This window comes from Paroedura picta, chromosome 2 (genome assembly GCF_049243985.1).
Source record: "Paroedura picta isolate Pp20150507F chromosome 2, Ppicta_v3.0, whole genome shotgun sequence".
Lineage (NCBI taxonomy): Eukaryota > Metazoa > Chordata > Lepidosauria > Squamata > Gekkonidae > Paroedura > Paroedura picta.
In genome coordinates, this window is record NC_135370.1 from 10,469,785 (window position 1) to 10,486,478 (window position 16,694).

The 16,694-nt window shown below is 47.9% G+C and overlaps 1 protein-coding gene across 1 annotated transcript in view; it reads left to right on the plus strand.

Moving 5' to 3' along the window:
• The window catches only part of RFTN2 (raftlin family member 2), a 36,503-nt gene that overhangs the window by 14,098 nt on the left and 5,711 nt on the right, over positions 1 to 16,694 (plus strand). The window contains 5 exon segments of the mRNA XM_077319343.1: positions 889 to 1,092; positions 5,388 to 5,438; positions 5,441 to 5,508; positions 8,232 to 8,335; positions 15,417 to 15,495. Coding sequence (XP_077175458.1) covers positions 889 to 1,092; positions 5,388 to 5,438; positions 5,441 to 5,508; positions 8,232 to 8,335; positions 15,417 to 15,495 — 506 coding nt within the window.

A 16,694-nucleotide genomic window follows, 5' to 3' on the forward strand; every position in this document is an offset into this window, starting at 1 on the left:
GCAGCTGCAGGCTCAGACAGCCTCAAGATGTTGGATCAACATCTGGATCAGAGGCCCAGCGGTCACAAGGTATAGGTGGAAGTCTGCCAGACTGGGGCAGGGATGCTCTATAGCAGTAGTCCCCAACCCCTGGTCCGGGGACTGGTACCGGTCCGGAGATCAGTCGGTACCGGGCCGCGGCTCCTCCTTGTCCTCCTTCCCAGATGCTGCCTGGGGGGCTGCCCTGCCACTCTGCCGCTGGTTCACCTTTGGTTCTCTCCAGCAGCCACCAGGGCTGGGGCTCCCCCTCGGCATGGCACTGCATGGCACTGCACAACTGCTGCCAACAGCGCCCCCACAGTGGGTGGCAGGAAATCAGGGGCGCCGGCGGAAAAGCAAGCAGAGCGGGGGCTTAGACGGTGGCGACGTCCCTTGGCAAAAGACTACCCCCCCCCCGGGCCTCAGTAAAATTATCAAGCATTGACTGGTCCCTGGTGATAAAAAGGTTGGGGACCACTGCTCTATAGCAGGGGTAGTCAAACTGCGGCCCTCCAGATTTCCATGGACTACAATTCCCATGAGACCCTGCCAGCAAATGCTGGCAGGGGCTCATGGGAATTGTAGTCCACGGACATCTGGAGGTCCGCAGTTTGACTACCCCTGCTCTATAGCCTTGATGTCCGGGGGCAATAGTGTGTGTGTGTGTGGGGGGGGGGATTCTGGTGTTCTGGCCCTGCTGGTAGACCTCCTGATGGCCCCTGGATTTTGGACACTGTATGACACAGAGTATTGGGCTGTTTGGGCCCCTAGCCTGATCCAACATGGCTTCTTTTAAGTTCTCATGTTCTTATTCCATTCCGGAATACATGATTTTCCTGACTTATTTCTGTTCCCGCTTTCTTCCCTCAGATAATAAGCTGTATACTGTCTTCAATGTGTTTGAGGATGATTCTACCTGCTGGAGCTATCATGATGGCGTCTTATCTCTCAAAGTGACAAGGAAAGGCCCAGTGATTAGTACTCTGGGTGCTGATTGGCTGGAACTAACCACATATTATTACAAACAAGGACTGTCATTAATTGACTCACTGGTGTACTGGGGAGCTTCTAAAGGTAAGGGCCACAATGCCGTCACTCGGTGCTCCTGGGAAGTGGGGTGGAAAATACGACTTAATTCAGAATGGCAAAAGGACATGAAAATGAAGCAGACTGTGCTGCTGAGCCACTGTTGTATGGCAGGAAATGTGGGTGGTCAGGACTGGGATGGTGAAGGCACATGCTGCAACATCCTGCTTAAAATCAGAATTTCCTAAGTGATTAGGTGGCAAACATAGCTCAGTTTTAGCCTACAATCTCTGACCTCCCACTCTGCTCTGTATGTATAGACAGAGGGAGAAAGAAACCTAACTATCTAGCTACCAGTTGTTTGCAATCACTCTTCTGTTCAACAACTGTTCTGGAGGCAAGCAGGGAGGAAGTGCGCTCAAAAAACAGGAAGTCTCCTGTTCAGCCAATCAGGACACTGGAGCAGATAATCTGGAACTCATCAGGAAGTTCCCATTCTATCTGTGATAAATCCTCCAATGCCCCCTGGAGGACACCCATAAATTCTGCAAAGTTATGCACACTGCAGATCTTGCAAATCCCAACAGAATAGACTGTGCTTCCGTCTATCACACAGATGATTGAGAGGCTTTGTTAGTCAGGGAGATGTGATTCTGAGCAAATAAACATCCCCAGCTACCCCTTTTGAGGCGGAGAGCACAATATAGCCAGGAGCAAAGAATTCTGTCAGTCAGGTACAGCCGGATCAAAACAACAAGCAGTTGATGCGATTTTAGGTCTTGGAATGAAGCGAAGGATGCAAACAGTGCAATAGCCAAGAAGAAAGTAAAAACATGAGATAATAAAGAGCAGTCAAGAGTCTGCGTTTGTAGCTAAACCCAGGGTGATTTAAAATTAATCCCCTGTGGATGTAAAGAGAAAAGTACAGGAGAAACATCCGATTTCCTGGCAGGTGGCTTAAGATCAGTATTTCCGTGTCTAACCGAAGGGAAGGTTTTTCTACTGGAGGCCGTCTTGGATTTGCCTACAAAGTACAGTTATTTCTAATAATTATTTAAAATGTATTTAACGTGGGGTGTGGGTCGTCTTTTCCTTTTGTGTAAACGTGTATACTGTCCCACCCCCTGCTGAATGCAGGATCAACCTCAAGCATCCAGGATAAGGATCTGTCCACCCTCTGCTTGAAGACGGCCAGTGAGGGGGAGCTCACCACCTCCTTAGGCAGCCAGTTCCACTGCTGAGCAGCTTGGTATGGTGGTAGCAGTTAAGCAAAGGATAGAAGACACTGAGTGCCAAATAGTTCTTGATTGTACCCCTAAATACTTTGCTCCACTCAATACCAGATATGTACAAGTCCTAGCAGAGTATCTCTCCTTATTAGAAGCCAAATCTTAGGAGGCCTTCTTGCTAGCGAGGAGATTAGCTTTACCCCTCTGCGTTTTTGTAGGGCTGTTATAAGAAAGTGCCAAGAGCAGAAAGACTTTGTCCACTCAACTCCAGGGAGGTTGGGATGCCTCCATGTATGATCTCCAGGTGCCCCCTCTATATAGCTACTAGAATGAGACCAATCTTTCCTCTAGTGGGAAATGCCCCCAGTTGTCCAGGAGAAGGAAAGATTAATTAAACTCTTCCTCTAGAAAGTTAAACACTCTACTATTACACCAGGAGGTATTCTGCATGGAGCCAAATAAAACAGTTTCAAAAACAACCAGTTTAGACTGCTTTATTATATTACAATTGTTGCTTTGCATTGAATATAATCTGTTGAAAAACTACGTCACAATGCTCTCTGCATGAAACAATTCATAGCCCTGCCCCCTGTAGTTTTGCCAACTCTGCTTTGTTCTCGAATGCAGTCACTAATCTGCATAACTAAAGATCTTCTCTGCATGGCCAATAGTTCGTCTCAGGCAGGCAAGAGAGAAATGAATTGGTAAAAAGCACCTTTCAGAAACAACGCTTAAAAGATGTTTAAAGCACCGAAGAGGCAGTTCACCATGCAGAGCAAAATCAGTTTTGCGGAGTAAATTAACTCTTCTGTGCAGAGATCAGAAAACCAACAATGTATTTAGTGAGTTTTCATCAGCTTATCCATCATGCAGAAGAGGCCCAGTTGCCAAATATTGCACCCAAGTGTTTGAAATACTTTTGTATGTTATTAAGGACATACAAAAGGTGACTTAGAGGAGAATGTTTAATAATAAAAGTATAAAATCTCAACTTTTATTTTGTATATAGATATTGTCAAATTTTAATTTTGTATACATATGGTTTAGTTAGAATCGTAGAATCATAGAGTCGGAAGGGGCCATACAGGCCATCTAGTCCAACCCCCTGCTCAACGCAGGATCAGCCCTAAGCATCCTAAAGCATCCAAGAAAAGTGTGTATCCAACCTTTGCTTGAAGACTGCCAGTGAGGGGGAACTCACCACCTCCTTAGACAGCCTATTCCACTGCTGAACTACTCTGACTGTGAAAATTTTTTTCCTGATATCTAGCCTATATCGTTGTACTTGTAGTTTAAACCCATTACTGCGTGTCCTCTCCTCTGCAGCCAACAGAAACAGCATCCTGCCCTCCTCCAAGTGACAACCTTTCAAATACTTAAAGAGGGCTATCATGTCCCCTCTCAACCTCCTTTTCTCCAGGCTGAACATTCCAAGTCCCTCAACCTATCTTCATAGGGCTTGGTCCCTTGGCCCCAAATCATCTTTGTCGCTCTTGTCTGTACCCTTTCAATTTTATCTACGTCCTTCTTGAAGTGAGGCCTCCAGAACTGCACACAGTACTCCAGGTGTGGTCTGAACAGTGCCGTATACAATGGGACTATGACATTTTGTGATTTTGATGTGATGCCCCCGTTGATACAGCCCCAAAATGGCATTTGCCTTTTTTAACCGCTGCATCACACTGCCCGCTCATGTTTAGTTTACAATCCACAAGTACCCCAAGGTCTCGTTCACACACAGTGTTACCTAGAAGCGTATCCCCCATCCAGTAGGCATGTTTTTCATTTTTCTGACCCAGATGCAGAACTTTACACTTATCTTTATTAAATTGCATCTTGTTCTCATTTGCCTTTTTTTTAAGTTATAAAATCTTAAAACCATTAAGTCTATTATTTGCTGTATTTTCCTCGCATATTTTACCTTACTGTGAAATAATTTGCACTTGTATTTGTCAACAAATTTTATCTAGCCTAAAGGCTGTACTGAATTAGCAAACAAACACACACTGCTACCAGAAGTGTATCTCCCATCCAGTACGCATGCCCTGCCAGATCAGACCAGTGGTCCATCTAGTCCAGCCTCCTATCTCATAGAGTGCCCACCAGTTCCTCTGGAGGGTCAACAACATGACAGAGAAGCCAAGGACTTCACCTGATGTTGCCTCCCGACTCTGGGGTTCAGAGGATTAATGCCTCTGAATGTGGAGGTTCCCCTCAGTCATCATGTTTACTAGCCATTGGTAGACATCTTCCATGAATATATCTTATCCCCTTTGAAAGCTGTTTATTCCTGTGGCAGTGAATTCCCCATGTTAATCACTCTCTGTGGAAAGTAGTATTACCTTTTGTCTGTCCTGAACCTACTGCCCATCAGCTTCATTGCATGCCCTCCAGTTCTAGTATTTTGGGAGAGGGAGAAAAATTTCTCCTAGTCAGCTCTCTCCACCCCATGCATCATTTTATAAATTTCTATCAGAAGATATGTCCCCCCTCCCCCTTCGTCTTCTTTTTTATAAACTGAAAAGTCCCGAAGTCTCGGCCTTTCGTCCTTGGGAAGCTGCTCAGTATAAACTGGAGTATTAAAATTTACTACAAGATGTTTTAAAAGGGAAAGGGACATAACCCTCCTGGAACTCCCCGCTTGCACTTGGTCTGGCCAAAACCTCTGAGGGGGGGGGGGTGATTCTTAAAGCAACAGCTGGCTATGTAGGCTGCTGATTGGCTGGGTGTGTGTGACATCATTAAGGATGCACTCCACACGCCCCCCTGTTTTTAGAGTCGTTTTCCTCTTATTGAAGCATTTTGTGCTGTGTGGCTCATGACTAAAGGGTGCCGGAAAAGCAGGACTGAAGCCCCCCCCCTCGGTGCCCAGCTGCCATGGCAACTGCAGGAAGCAAGAGGGCTACCCGTTGGGGCCTGTTTCTGAGCTTTGCCTGACTGCCCCCAACGGAGATCAATGGGAAGTTTTAGAGATGTCTGATGTCACATGAGGAGTGGGTTCAATTTAGGGAGGGGGATCTCAGTTTGCACTCAGGAGTTTACAAACATTTGAGGTTTAAGGTTTCCATGACTCTTTTTCTCTCCCCCCCCCCCCCCCCCCCCCGCTGTCCCCAGTCGACCACCTGTCGAAATCCTTAGAAGGCTTGTTTATCTATGAAGAAGAAGGTCGGGAGTCCCAGGCTCAAACAGGAAAGGAAATGACGCAATTGTCGTAGAACAATGGACCGTCATTGAGGTAACTTCCTGTTGATGTGTCGGGTCAGGTCAACATGTCCCTAATCTCAGGTTGCTCTAAGAAGAAGAGCCGCTTTTTAATACCCTGCTTTTCACTACCAGGGGAACCCCAAAGCAACAGGCGAGGCTGAGAGAGTTCTAGGAGAACTGTGACTGCTCCAAGGTCACCCAGATGGCTGCATGTGGAGGAGGAAGGGAGAATCGAACCCAGTTCTCCAGATTAAAGGCCACCGCTGCACCAAGCTGGCTCTGTTTAATTGCAGTGGCGTCCTAAGCATTCAAAGCACCTTTGTATGTTCATTGAAGCCACATACTATTGGACTTTATAATCTTGTAAGGCAGCGGTCCCCAACCTTTTTACGGTTGAGGACCGCCTCTGAGGGTGGGGAAGAGCCGGCAGCCCAGGCGTCGTGCATGCATGTTTTTGCCACCAGGGGGCGCTAACGCACATGCATGGCAGCTCCGCGCATGCGCATTTGTGCCTGCCAGCATGCCGGTGGCCGTGCCTGCCTCTTCCCCCCCTCTCGCAGCAAGAAGCTAGCCGGGCGGCGAGTGAAGCGGCCGCTTTGGCAGCTGCTTCCCTCGCAGCCTGGTGAGCTTCTTTCTCCGGCGGGTGGGGGTGGGAGAGGTAGGCGCGGCTGCCGACGACCCGTTACTGAGGCCGGGGATTGACGACCCCCGCTGTAAGGCATGTATGTCACGGTTCCCCCAAATAAATTAATAGCAAGAGTTTGCCACAGATGTATATGGTAGTTTCTGTTTCATGCCATTCTCACATCAAACAATTTGATACACGAAGAGTGCAGCTGACAGAACACACCCCATCGTGTTCGGCTTCATGCTTGTGTCATTTCTGGCAAAAGGCCCTCCCAGCTCCAATGCCACTGGGAGCATTTATGTGCAGAAGCAGCCTCTGGTGCAAGTAGGGATGGATGCCAGTCCCCACGTAGGACCTGAGGATCCCCTGAAATTATAGCTCATCTCTAAAGTGATCAGGCCCCTGGAGAAAATGGCTGCTTCGGAGGGTAGATTTTATGCCATTATATTCCACTTTGGTTCCTCCCCATCCCAAATCCTGCCCACTCCCAGCTCCACCCCCTAAGTCTCCAGGTATTTACCACCCCAAAGCTGGCAACCATTGGTAGAAAAACAGAACATTTTCATAAAAGGATGAAATATGTGTCCACAAAGGCTGACCTTCTTCAGCTGTTGAACCACAGTGGCCTTGCAAAAATTAGTCAGTTATTGGAGTATTTCCCCTTGCTAATGATGTCTGCTCTTCTAACCACAGTCTACTCTTTTGACTTTTCATTTGAACATTTTGAATTAGGAGATATCACTTTCAGATCACCAGATTTAATCGGTTCTGTTAGTCACGTGAGCTTTAATTAAACAGTATTTATTCAGAACTGGATATTTGAGAATATATAGTTACTAGCAAGAAAGCCCATTGCAATCAGGAATACAATGGGTGCTACGACTCAGAGGACACCGGGAGTTGCAGATCTCTCTCTGTGTGTGTCTCCCTCTCCCTCTTGCTGGTTTCTCTCCCTGTGCAGGAGGCATAGCAGGTAATTAGGGCTCATTCTTAGGAGAGAAGCAGGGCTGGTGTGCAGTTTGGGGCAGTTCTCTCTGTGTCTCTCTCTGCCTCCCTTGCAGCAGGAGCGATAAGAGGGAATGAGGGCTCGTGTTCAGTCTGGCAGGATTTTGTGTGTGTGTGTTTCTCTCTGTCTCTGGCATGGCGGAGGGAGGGAGGGAGGGCAGGAGCTGTAGGGGCTGGGCCAATCAGGGTGCAGCCAGTGTTACTGGATACACCCTGATTGGCCCTATTCCAACTTGGACAGCCGGACACATTCCACCCCCCAGGCTGTTTCACAAATATCTAGAGGAACCATGGATGGATGGATGGATAAGGATGAGTCAACATGGGAAGGAGGGCAGCACCAAGAGACACATGACTTGAATTTTTACTGCATATACTCATAAGGCTGAAGAGGCCAGTTGCTATTTGTGATTTAAAAGGCTTGTTTCTTCAGCAGTAAAAATAGCTGAGGTGACAGCTTCAGAGGAACCTGAAGCTGGGCGAACAGCTGTAGGTGGGTGGTCGTGTTGGTCTTAAGCAGCTGAACAAAGTTTGAGTCCAGGAGCACCTTGCAGTTTTGTTCAAACTATAAGCTTTTGTGTGCATGCACACTTCATCAGTTGCACTCTGGCCATGAGCTTTCGAGTATACTACATATACACTTCGGCAGATTCATTTTTGCCATAAGTTTTTGTGTGCATGTATATGAAAGCTTCTACACAAAATTGAACTTTGTTGGTGCCACTGGACTCAAACTTTGTTCTGGGTAAACAGCTGCCCCACGCACAAACAATTCTGTGCTTGATCCAGTGTGTTCAGAAAATTGCTTCACACAGAATTGTCTCATTTGGATCAGTCCAGTAAAGCTAGTAATGAGAAATTGGTATACATGCCACTTGTTCAGTCATGAGCAATGCAAATCAGGAAAGCAGGAACTTCCTCAACCTTATTCCTGCCCCACCCCCCTGCCCTAAATCCTGCCTCATTTGAATTCTTAGGAAACCACAGGAGAAGTCGTCCCATTTAGGTTATGTCAAGCACAATAGCCATGGCAATCCAAGATCAGTTGTAGCAGATACTTCAGCTGACTACTTTGCACAGAGAAATGCAGGTTCAGACACTCTCTTTGTCTCTGAATGCAGGGAAGTGAGATCAAAACAGATTACGGCCCTCTGTTGCACACTTTGGCTGAGTTTGGCTGGCTTTTAACGTGTGTCTTGCCTACTCCGATCATCCGGATGGACAGGTGAGCGGAAACAGCGTGCGGTTCCAGAGGAGAAGATGGCAGTGTGCTATGCTAAAGTTAAGCAAATGCAGAGACTTGCATCTGTCCCGGCTGGCCTCCTCATTCGCCTGGGAGCTACTACAGGAGGGCTGCCAAGCAGGGTTTGTGGATAAGGTTGTGTGTTTCGGCAGCTGAAGCAGCCTTTCCAGCACTGCTGGCTGCTTAGGGCTGGAACGGCTGCTTCAGCCGCCAAAGTGCACAACTCTAATCCAGAGTCAGCTTAAGGATTCATGGGGAGCGGCCAGACTGGTGGCAGGGCCCCCCCTCAGTGGCAGGGGGTGTCACTCTGTCCTTAGAGAGGGGAAAGGAGGAGAGGCTACAGCCCTGATCCATGGGGAAAGGCGCCATGTGGGGCCACTGGAAGTGCAGGGCCCGTAGCACATGCTAAAAGTGTTACATGGATAAACCGGCCCTGTTGACAGGTCCCTCCTGGCAACTGGCAGGGGATGGGGAGGACTTACCAGGAGAAAGAGAAAGGCCCAGACTTTGTCACCTGCAGTACACAGGAAGTGTGGGCAAATAGTCCGTGGTAAAATTGGCTTCAGCCATAGAGTTGAATGCCCAGATACCAGAGTGTCACCTGGACTTCACTGGCATGATGACATCACTTCCTATGCAGCAGTGGTGGCGAGGCCTAAGCCTTTCTCTTTCTCCTCTGCCTGCTAGCTGGTCAGTGGCTGTGGAGTAGGGCCTGGTGGCAGGAGGCCCAAGCCTCCATTGGAGGGTCCACCAGACAAGGATTCCTCCCAGCCCCACCACCACCGCCCTCTCTACCCAACCTAAACAACAATGTCCCAAGGCAAATCCCACTCTCGTGACTTTCCCCAGGTGACCATGCCCCCCCCCACCAGGTGATCCAGGCCTTAAGTTTGAAGTTGGTGAGTCACGTTTGTTGTGTTCTGGATTGTGGAACCACATTCACTGAATGCAAAACATAACAGTCCTCCCCTCTTACTCGACGTTGTCCTGTAAATACCGGGGCTTCAGCCTCTCCTGGACGAGTGCTGAACCACGGGAGCCGATGGTGAATTCAGCTCACTAGTGGGGGGAGGCGTGTTTGGAGGAGCCACTGGTGGGTCAGCAATGGAGGAGGAGGAGGAAGAGGAAGTGGCCGTTTTTGTTTCTGAATTTACCTGTAAGTTAATGGTTCCCTGAATATGTGTCATTCCCCGTAAATCTGCAGGGTTCCCATCTATAATTGTCATCAAACTGGGTTTTGAATGTATGTCTCGCTCCCCCATTGGAGTTAGTTTAAAGCCCTCCTCACCAGGTCTGCAAGACTCTTCACAAACACATCTTCCTATCCTTGTGAGATGCAAACCATCCCCCACAGTGAGCCACTCTGGGTCCCCTGGGGGGGAAGGTGTGTGGGGTGGGGGGGAATAAGTGAATTAATAATGACCAGCAATTGCACTGGCTTTTCGGGGATTTCAATTTCCTTCTCCTGACTTATTGCAGTCTGCGAAAACAGTGGGGCAGCCCCTGTGACAAGCAGAGAACTGGCACAGAACCCTCTGGAAAGCTCTACAAGCATCAAAAGAAATAAACATGGAGCCCCCCCCCCCCATCCCAAAGCCAAGGAATGGCTGCCATGGGTTCATCTCTTCTCCTTTCTCAGCTGAAATCTGCAGGCAGTCTTTGGCAAAGGAGCGAAAGGGGGGGGGGGAGGGGGAGCTTGAGAATGAGATTAAACTTTTAAAGCATCTTCTAAACCTGCCTCTTTACACGCATTTACTTCCCTCCATCATTGACATTCACGGGAGAGCTCGATTCCATTGTGAGTGAATCCCAGGATGGCATCGTGCCTGGCATTCGAATAAGGCCCAACGTGGCCCACTTTGAGTTTGTGGGCAGCATGAGCAATGCACCCCCACGCCCTCCCCCCTTTAAAAACCATTTCCAACTAACTTGATTTGCATTTTCTGGTTTTCTACCATTAGCTCGAAGGGATGGGACTCGACTTGTGCCCTAACTCCTAATTGCCCCCACCCCCTCTGCAGATGACCCAGGGCACAAACCAGAGCTTGTTCCAAGAGGAGCTCTTCGGATCCCCACCCTTCCCCACCAGGGCAGGAAATGTATCACCTGTCACTTTCTCTCCTTTGAGCCCCCCCCCCCCCCAATCCATTGGATTTAAGAATCCACTTTGGACTTTGGAAGAACTTTAAGGAAGATGGGCTGCTGAAGCTTTTCATGGTGGGGAGGAAAATAATATCACCTGGTAAATAACATCCTGCTAAGACTTTAGCAAAGGGATAGGATCCCCTCCACCCAGGTCTCTTGGCAGCTCTAGGGAGGGTTTCCAACTCCAGACTTGGGAATTCCTGGAGATATTGGGTATGGAGCCTGTGGAGAACAGAGTTTGGGTTAGAGAGGGACACAGAGCCCCCCTTCCAAAGTAGCCATTTTCTCCAGGGGATCCGATCTCTGTAGACTGGAGGACAGACATAATTCAGGGAGATCAACAGATCCCCACTTGGCATCCCTAAACTTCAGCACAGAACTGGATCCCTTGGATGTAACAAAGCAGCAGCACTTGCGGCAAAGCTAGACTTCTTGCGGCAGACACCCATGTTGTTGTGGGAGTGGGGAAGTCAAGGAAGAACGCAAGGGCTTCACTTTCAGGACCTGGATCACCTTTCCCAACTTGCCTTTCTATCCACAGGGCTAAAGGCTATTGCTGGCCATGCTGGGGGAGGGGGCAATAAGGAGTTAGGGCACAAGTCGAGTCCCATCCCTTCGAGCTAATGGTAGAAAAACAGGAAACAAGAACAGCTGTGGTGGGTTGAGGTTTAAAAGAGAGAAATCTTTACTAGGAAAGATTATTTACATATTCATCTGTTTCAGTCTCCTTGGGGTTTTTCCACTGCAACTTCACCAGTGACCACTTGATGTCACTAGTGAGCACACAGGTATACCTCAGCTGCTCAAACGGTCCTGCAAAGGCTGACTTCACCAAGTTACTTGCTGATTGCAATTCCAACAATTCAAGTTTCTCCCCTCCCCAAACCGCACCTTCTCAGGGTCCACTCCTGAAATCAGGTATTTCCCAATCCAGAGCTGGCAACCCTTGCTGACCTGCTTCGCTTCTGAGATCTGATGAGGCTGGCCTAGTCTAGGCCATCCAAGCCGGGGGCAGGGATCACCTCTTGAACTAACCAACGATATCCAAGCACCAGCTTTTAGGAGTCAGCGTTTGCTTCATTGGATGCATGGGAATATTGGTTGCTGAGGCCTGGTTTACAAAAGGAGCGGCAAGTGTGGTGGGGGGAATGTTGAGGTTCCCAACATAACATAAGGACCTTAGAGGAGACTTCAGCAGTGCAAAAAAACAAAGAGCTGACGATAAAGAAGAAGAGTTCATTTTTATACCCCAAGTTTCTCTGCCCTAAGGAGTCTCAAAGTGGCTTACAGTCGCCTTCCCTTTCCTCCCCCATAATAGACACCTTGTGAAGTGGGTGAGGCTGAGAGAGCCCTGAGATTACTGCTCGGTCAGGACAGTTTTCTCAGTGCCGTGGCAAACCCAAGGTCACCCAGCTAGCTGCATGTGGAGGAGAAGTGGAGAATTGGACCCGGTGTCCATATTAGAGTTCTCCACCCTTAACCATGCTTAAGAGCTTGTGCTGCTTCAAGCAAGAGCTTTTTTTCTTAATCCAAGGAAAGGCTACAGATAGTCAGGCCCATCCCCACCCCCTTGCTGACAATTTTTCAGAGACTTCTGACAGCTGCATGGCTAACATAAATGCAACAGGTTTCACTGGTGGTCTCCTTTCCACAGCAGAGAAAGCTGCACCTGTTTGGTTTTGTCATGCAGCTGTTAAAACCATACAGCAACTGTCCAGGAAAAACCAAAAAAGACGCTTGCATGAATGACTGTCTGACTGAACGCTGTCCCATTTTGCTGCACAACATGGACTAGAGCAGCTGACAAAACCTTTCAAAAATTACCATACAAACAAACAGCAGAAAGGGGCAGAATGGCTTCTAAACTCAGTGCCTCCACCGCCCCCCCAGCCTGCTGACAGATCTCCCTCCCAGGCCTTCGGGACCTGGGACCAGGCAAGACATACCCGCGGCCCTTGCTTCCTCAGTAGGTGGAGCTTCCCTCCTTCCATGGAGTCCACTGTAGACAAAAACAAGGGGAATGGACTTCAGCCTATACAGGGTAGAACACAAGTTTAAAACATTTATAGTACTAATTATTAATCAGGTTAAAAACCCAAGGCTTTTAGTATAGACTTAATGAAATCAATGCGAATTAATGCCTCCACTGACCAGGCACATTTCGGCATTACCGCCTTTATCAATGGTCAGGTATCAAATAAAACCAGCATATATTAGATATACAGTAAATACAATAATTGTTATATAACCAGTTGGCTCCTTTACATAAAAAGATATATTCAAGACACAATGGACCTATAGTCAATTCTGTCAACCAGAAGGCTAGATAAAACTATTTCAGGCCTCTGATATTTCAAAAACAGGTATATCGTTTTCTGAATCCTTGAGGTTGAATTATACTGGAATACTGAAGCTATTGTTTATGCCAGGGGTCACATTTGATTCAAACAAAAGGCGAAGAAGTGTTGGAATTGCAGTAAGTGAGTAATTTAAGGTGTTAAATTGCTAAACTGCACTTATGTGCTCACTATTGACACCAAAAGATCACTGGTAAGATTGCAGGGACTTGAAGCCATGTGCTGGGTAAATTCCACTCTTCATGGCTAGTAGATCCCTTTGCTTAAGTGGGACACAGCCTACTTACTCCTTCAGGAAGAGATGCTTATTCTGCTAGTGAGGAGAAAGGAATCCTCCATTACTCTCTCAGCTCTCTTCATCTGCAGACATGTGGGCATGTAGTCCCACCTGCAGCCTTGCCATAGAGGCTTGCAATGTGTTTCTTTGTAATTATTTTCTAAGCTTTTTTCACTGCTTCAGTAAGGAACCTGAAGCTAATGAATATGATATGTTTCTGTATAATCTTTCCTCAAAGTGCTGTGAGTCAAGATCCATGTCTAATCCACAAAATGTAATTTATAATTGCAAAACGCTCTGCAAAATTCTGCAACTCTATTTTTCTGGACAGACTTAGGGCCAAGTCAAATCCAAAAGTCCCAACAAAAAGTGTAGGTGATTTGAGATGTTTTTGTATGAGATGGCTTAGATTTTAGGGACAGTTTCCTTGTCTTTCTTGCATATCATCTGCTATGTGGGTCCTTCTGGACCAAGAAGGCCAGGCAGAAAATATATCAACTTTGCTTATTTTGGTTTGGGCATGTTTCTGCTTTTGGTTCTTTTCCAAGTTCAACAAAAGGGAAACATAATTCTAAGTCCTTATCCAGATGAGTCTCTTGACAGTCACAAGTCAGGACATTCTATAATTGGCCTCATGTTATACACAAAGCAGCTTTGTACCAATGTGGAAGCACCAGGCTGTGACCCAAATGTCAAAAGCAAAACTACACAAAGTTTAGCCTGTTGAAGGTGCCTAGCCATGCACCAAAGAGTGGCCTACAACAAGGGAAAACGGCAAACATCTGTGATTGGATCACCTGACTTTAAAAAATTCTTCCAGAAGCACCTTTAAGCTTGTGTGAGTCAAAGTTCACTTCTTCAGATTCAAATAAGTTTTGTATTATTTATGGCTGTTGGAAGAAGCTTTAGAAAAGAGCCACTGTCTGGGAGCACCCTAAAGACAAAAAAAAAAAAATTGTGGCAGGAGAGGAGCTTTAGGGAGTCCCTGCTCACTTCAGATTCAGCTAGAATGTGCATCCATCCGTTCTTGTAACTTGGAGAGTGAGAAGTGAGCAGTGATTCACAGAAGTTCCTTCCCTGTCACAAATGTTGTTTGTTTTTTAGGTGATGCTTGTGAAGATTCTCCCCCCCCCCATAGACACCAACAAGATTCGTGATTGTAAATTCAGACTTCTTTATTAGGTCGCACTGGAGCAGCAACGTACACACATTTGCTTAAATTAAGGATGGAGCCTCAACCCCCACTACCCCAGCAAGGCAGTGCTTCCCTTTGAGATGTAGATGGTCGACATAGTAGTGGCCGAGGCTGGTTTTGCAGATTTTTGAAAAACTGCAAAAAAATTATTTGCCAATTTGGCAGGGAAAAGAACATAGAGAGGGCAGCCCTGGGGAACATTTCTCACCCTACACATACACCACTGTTAAGCACGCATAACAACAGGGAGGAGGACACAGCTGGAGGCAAGGAGGGCTTGTCTGTACTTCTTCTGACACTAACGCTGAACCCTGCTTCTCAACACTTAAGGGGGTTATAAAGCAGAAAAAAATGGTTTTACAGCACAGAAGCTGAGATAAAATGAAGACAGTACTGAAATGGAACACTCAGAAGTGAAAGCAGCCTTAAGACTACTCTCTGCTTACAGTTTCAAAGGCAGCCCCTGCCGGAAACAGACGAATGAGCAGAGATTGCAGCACAATGTCCTTGGGAGAGGCATGGCCTTTGGGGGAGGGAAAAAATCCGATTGAGGAACTACATCTGCTCTAGGAAGACTGTGCCAGGTGCACATTTTTCAGATAATGGAGAAAATCTGCTCTCAGATGTCTCGGAGGGTAAAGTGTCCAGACTCCATGGCTGAGCCTGAATAGTGGGGAAAGAGTGTAGATGTCGGGAGGTGAATTTCCTCCAGGCCAGACTGGCCAGGGATTCTGGTTTTCAGGGAAGGAGGCTTCATCAGGGCATGAAATTGGGGTCAGTGTGGGTGGGCAGGTAGTCGTGAATTTCCTGCATTTTGCAGGGGATTGGACCCAGGAGGCACCTTTAAACTCCATGACTCTATGAAAAAAGGTGAACTGCCCCAAGCAGAATATGGTTAGAGGTGCAGATTAAAAAAAAAAAAAGCTGAATGAACTTTATTGCTGCCAGAAAATCCAGCGCACTATTGACCCTGTATTTGAACACAGCATAGATCACCATTTCAGCAAATGTGGTGGAAAGATGCAGTAAGTTATATATGAACGTACATAATTTATAAATGTATACAATTCAGCTTCTTTCCTTTCGCAGTGAGGGTAACCTGGCTACTAAGCAGGTGGTTTTCCTTCAGAGACCTGTGATGTGGACTCCAGCTGTCCAGACACCTGAGGTAAGAATGGTTATCCATATTACTCGTTGCCTTCAAACCTGGGTTTTCTTTGATCGTGGCATCCCAGGTGCCAGGCGTAGAGGCCTGGAGAGGTCTCCCATCCAGACCCCCACACGAGCAAAATGTCTGCTAGGGATGACAGCCTCCATTTGGGACCTGGGGATCCCCTGACATTACAGCTCATCGCCAAACTAGAGAGATGAGTTCCCTGGCAGCAAGGTCCCCAGATTCCACACCCAAATCTCCAGGGGTTTCCCAGCCTGGATCTGGCAACCCTATCCCCCATTTTCCATCATGGGCCAGGAAGAACCTGGCAACCTTATCAATTTCCCTGGAGCAGATGGATATTCCGAAGAGTGGCCTCTATGGATGAGGTCCCTATCCTCCCCAGGCTCCATCCCCAATCTCCAAGCGCTTCCCAGCCGGGATCTGGCAATCTTATTCTCCCATCCCCCACTGGCAGTGTCCAAATTCTGTGCCTGAAACCACGCAGAGAGGAGGCAGCCAGGAGACCCCGCCAGTCAGCCTGTTGGCTCTTAGCAGTCGTATCTGGAGTTGTGTTGAGAGGCAGGCTCTGCTTTCAGAGCAAGGGTGTGAAAAGCAAACGCTCTCAGTGATAACCAGGATTGTTCAGCCCAACTTTCTCCCCCCTCCCCAGTCTTCTGTGTGTTTCCTGTTTCATCACAAGGCTAATGGGCCCCAGCAATCCCCCCCCCCATGGCCCCATCTCAGATGGGGCTGGATAGTCTCAGAGCCCCCTCAAGACCTTGGGTGGGTTGTTCCTGTCCTGGGGCACTGTACAAAGCTCCTCCAAAGCTCCAAGCACGAGAGAAAGAACTGCATTCTGATCCAGAGCCCCTGTAGTCTTTCTGTCTCTCGCCCTCTTTCCGCACAAGAAAGGACCCATTGTGTGGAGTCGCGTTAAGGGCTCGGATGAGCTCTGTGACAGACTAGTATCCGTTTCCTCGCAAGGGGAGGGGAAAAGCCATTCACAACAAAGGGCTCAGAATAGCTGGGCTGACCTCAGATGGCCCTCCATCCAGCTGGGTCCCTTCCTGTGGACTGGAGCAGAAGCCGCAACTGCCAGAGTGCAGGGTGTGGGTGACCGTGCAGGGCCAGCCTGGCTGCCTGTCGCCCTCTGGCCCTGGAGCCACCATGTCATGTCAACACATGCCCTGTCCCTCCCCACGGATGTCTAC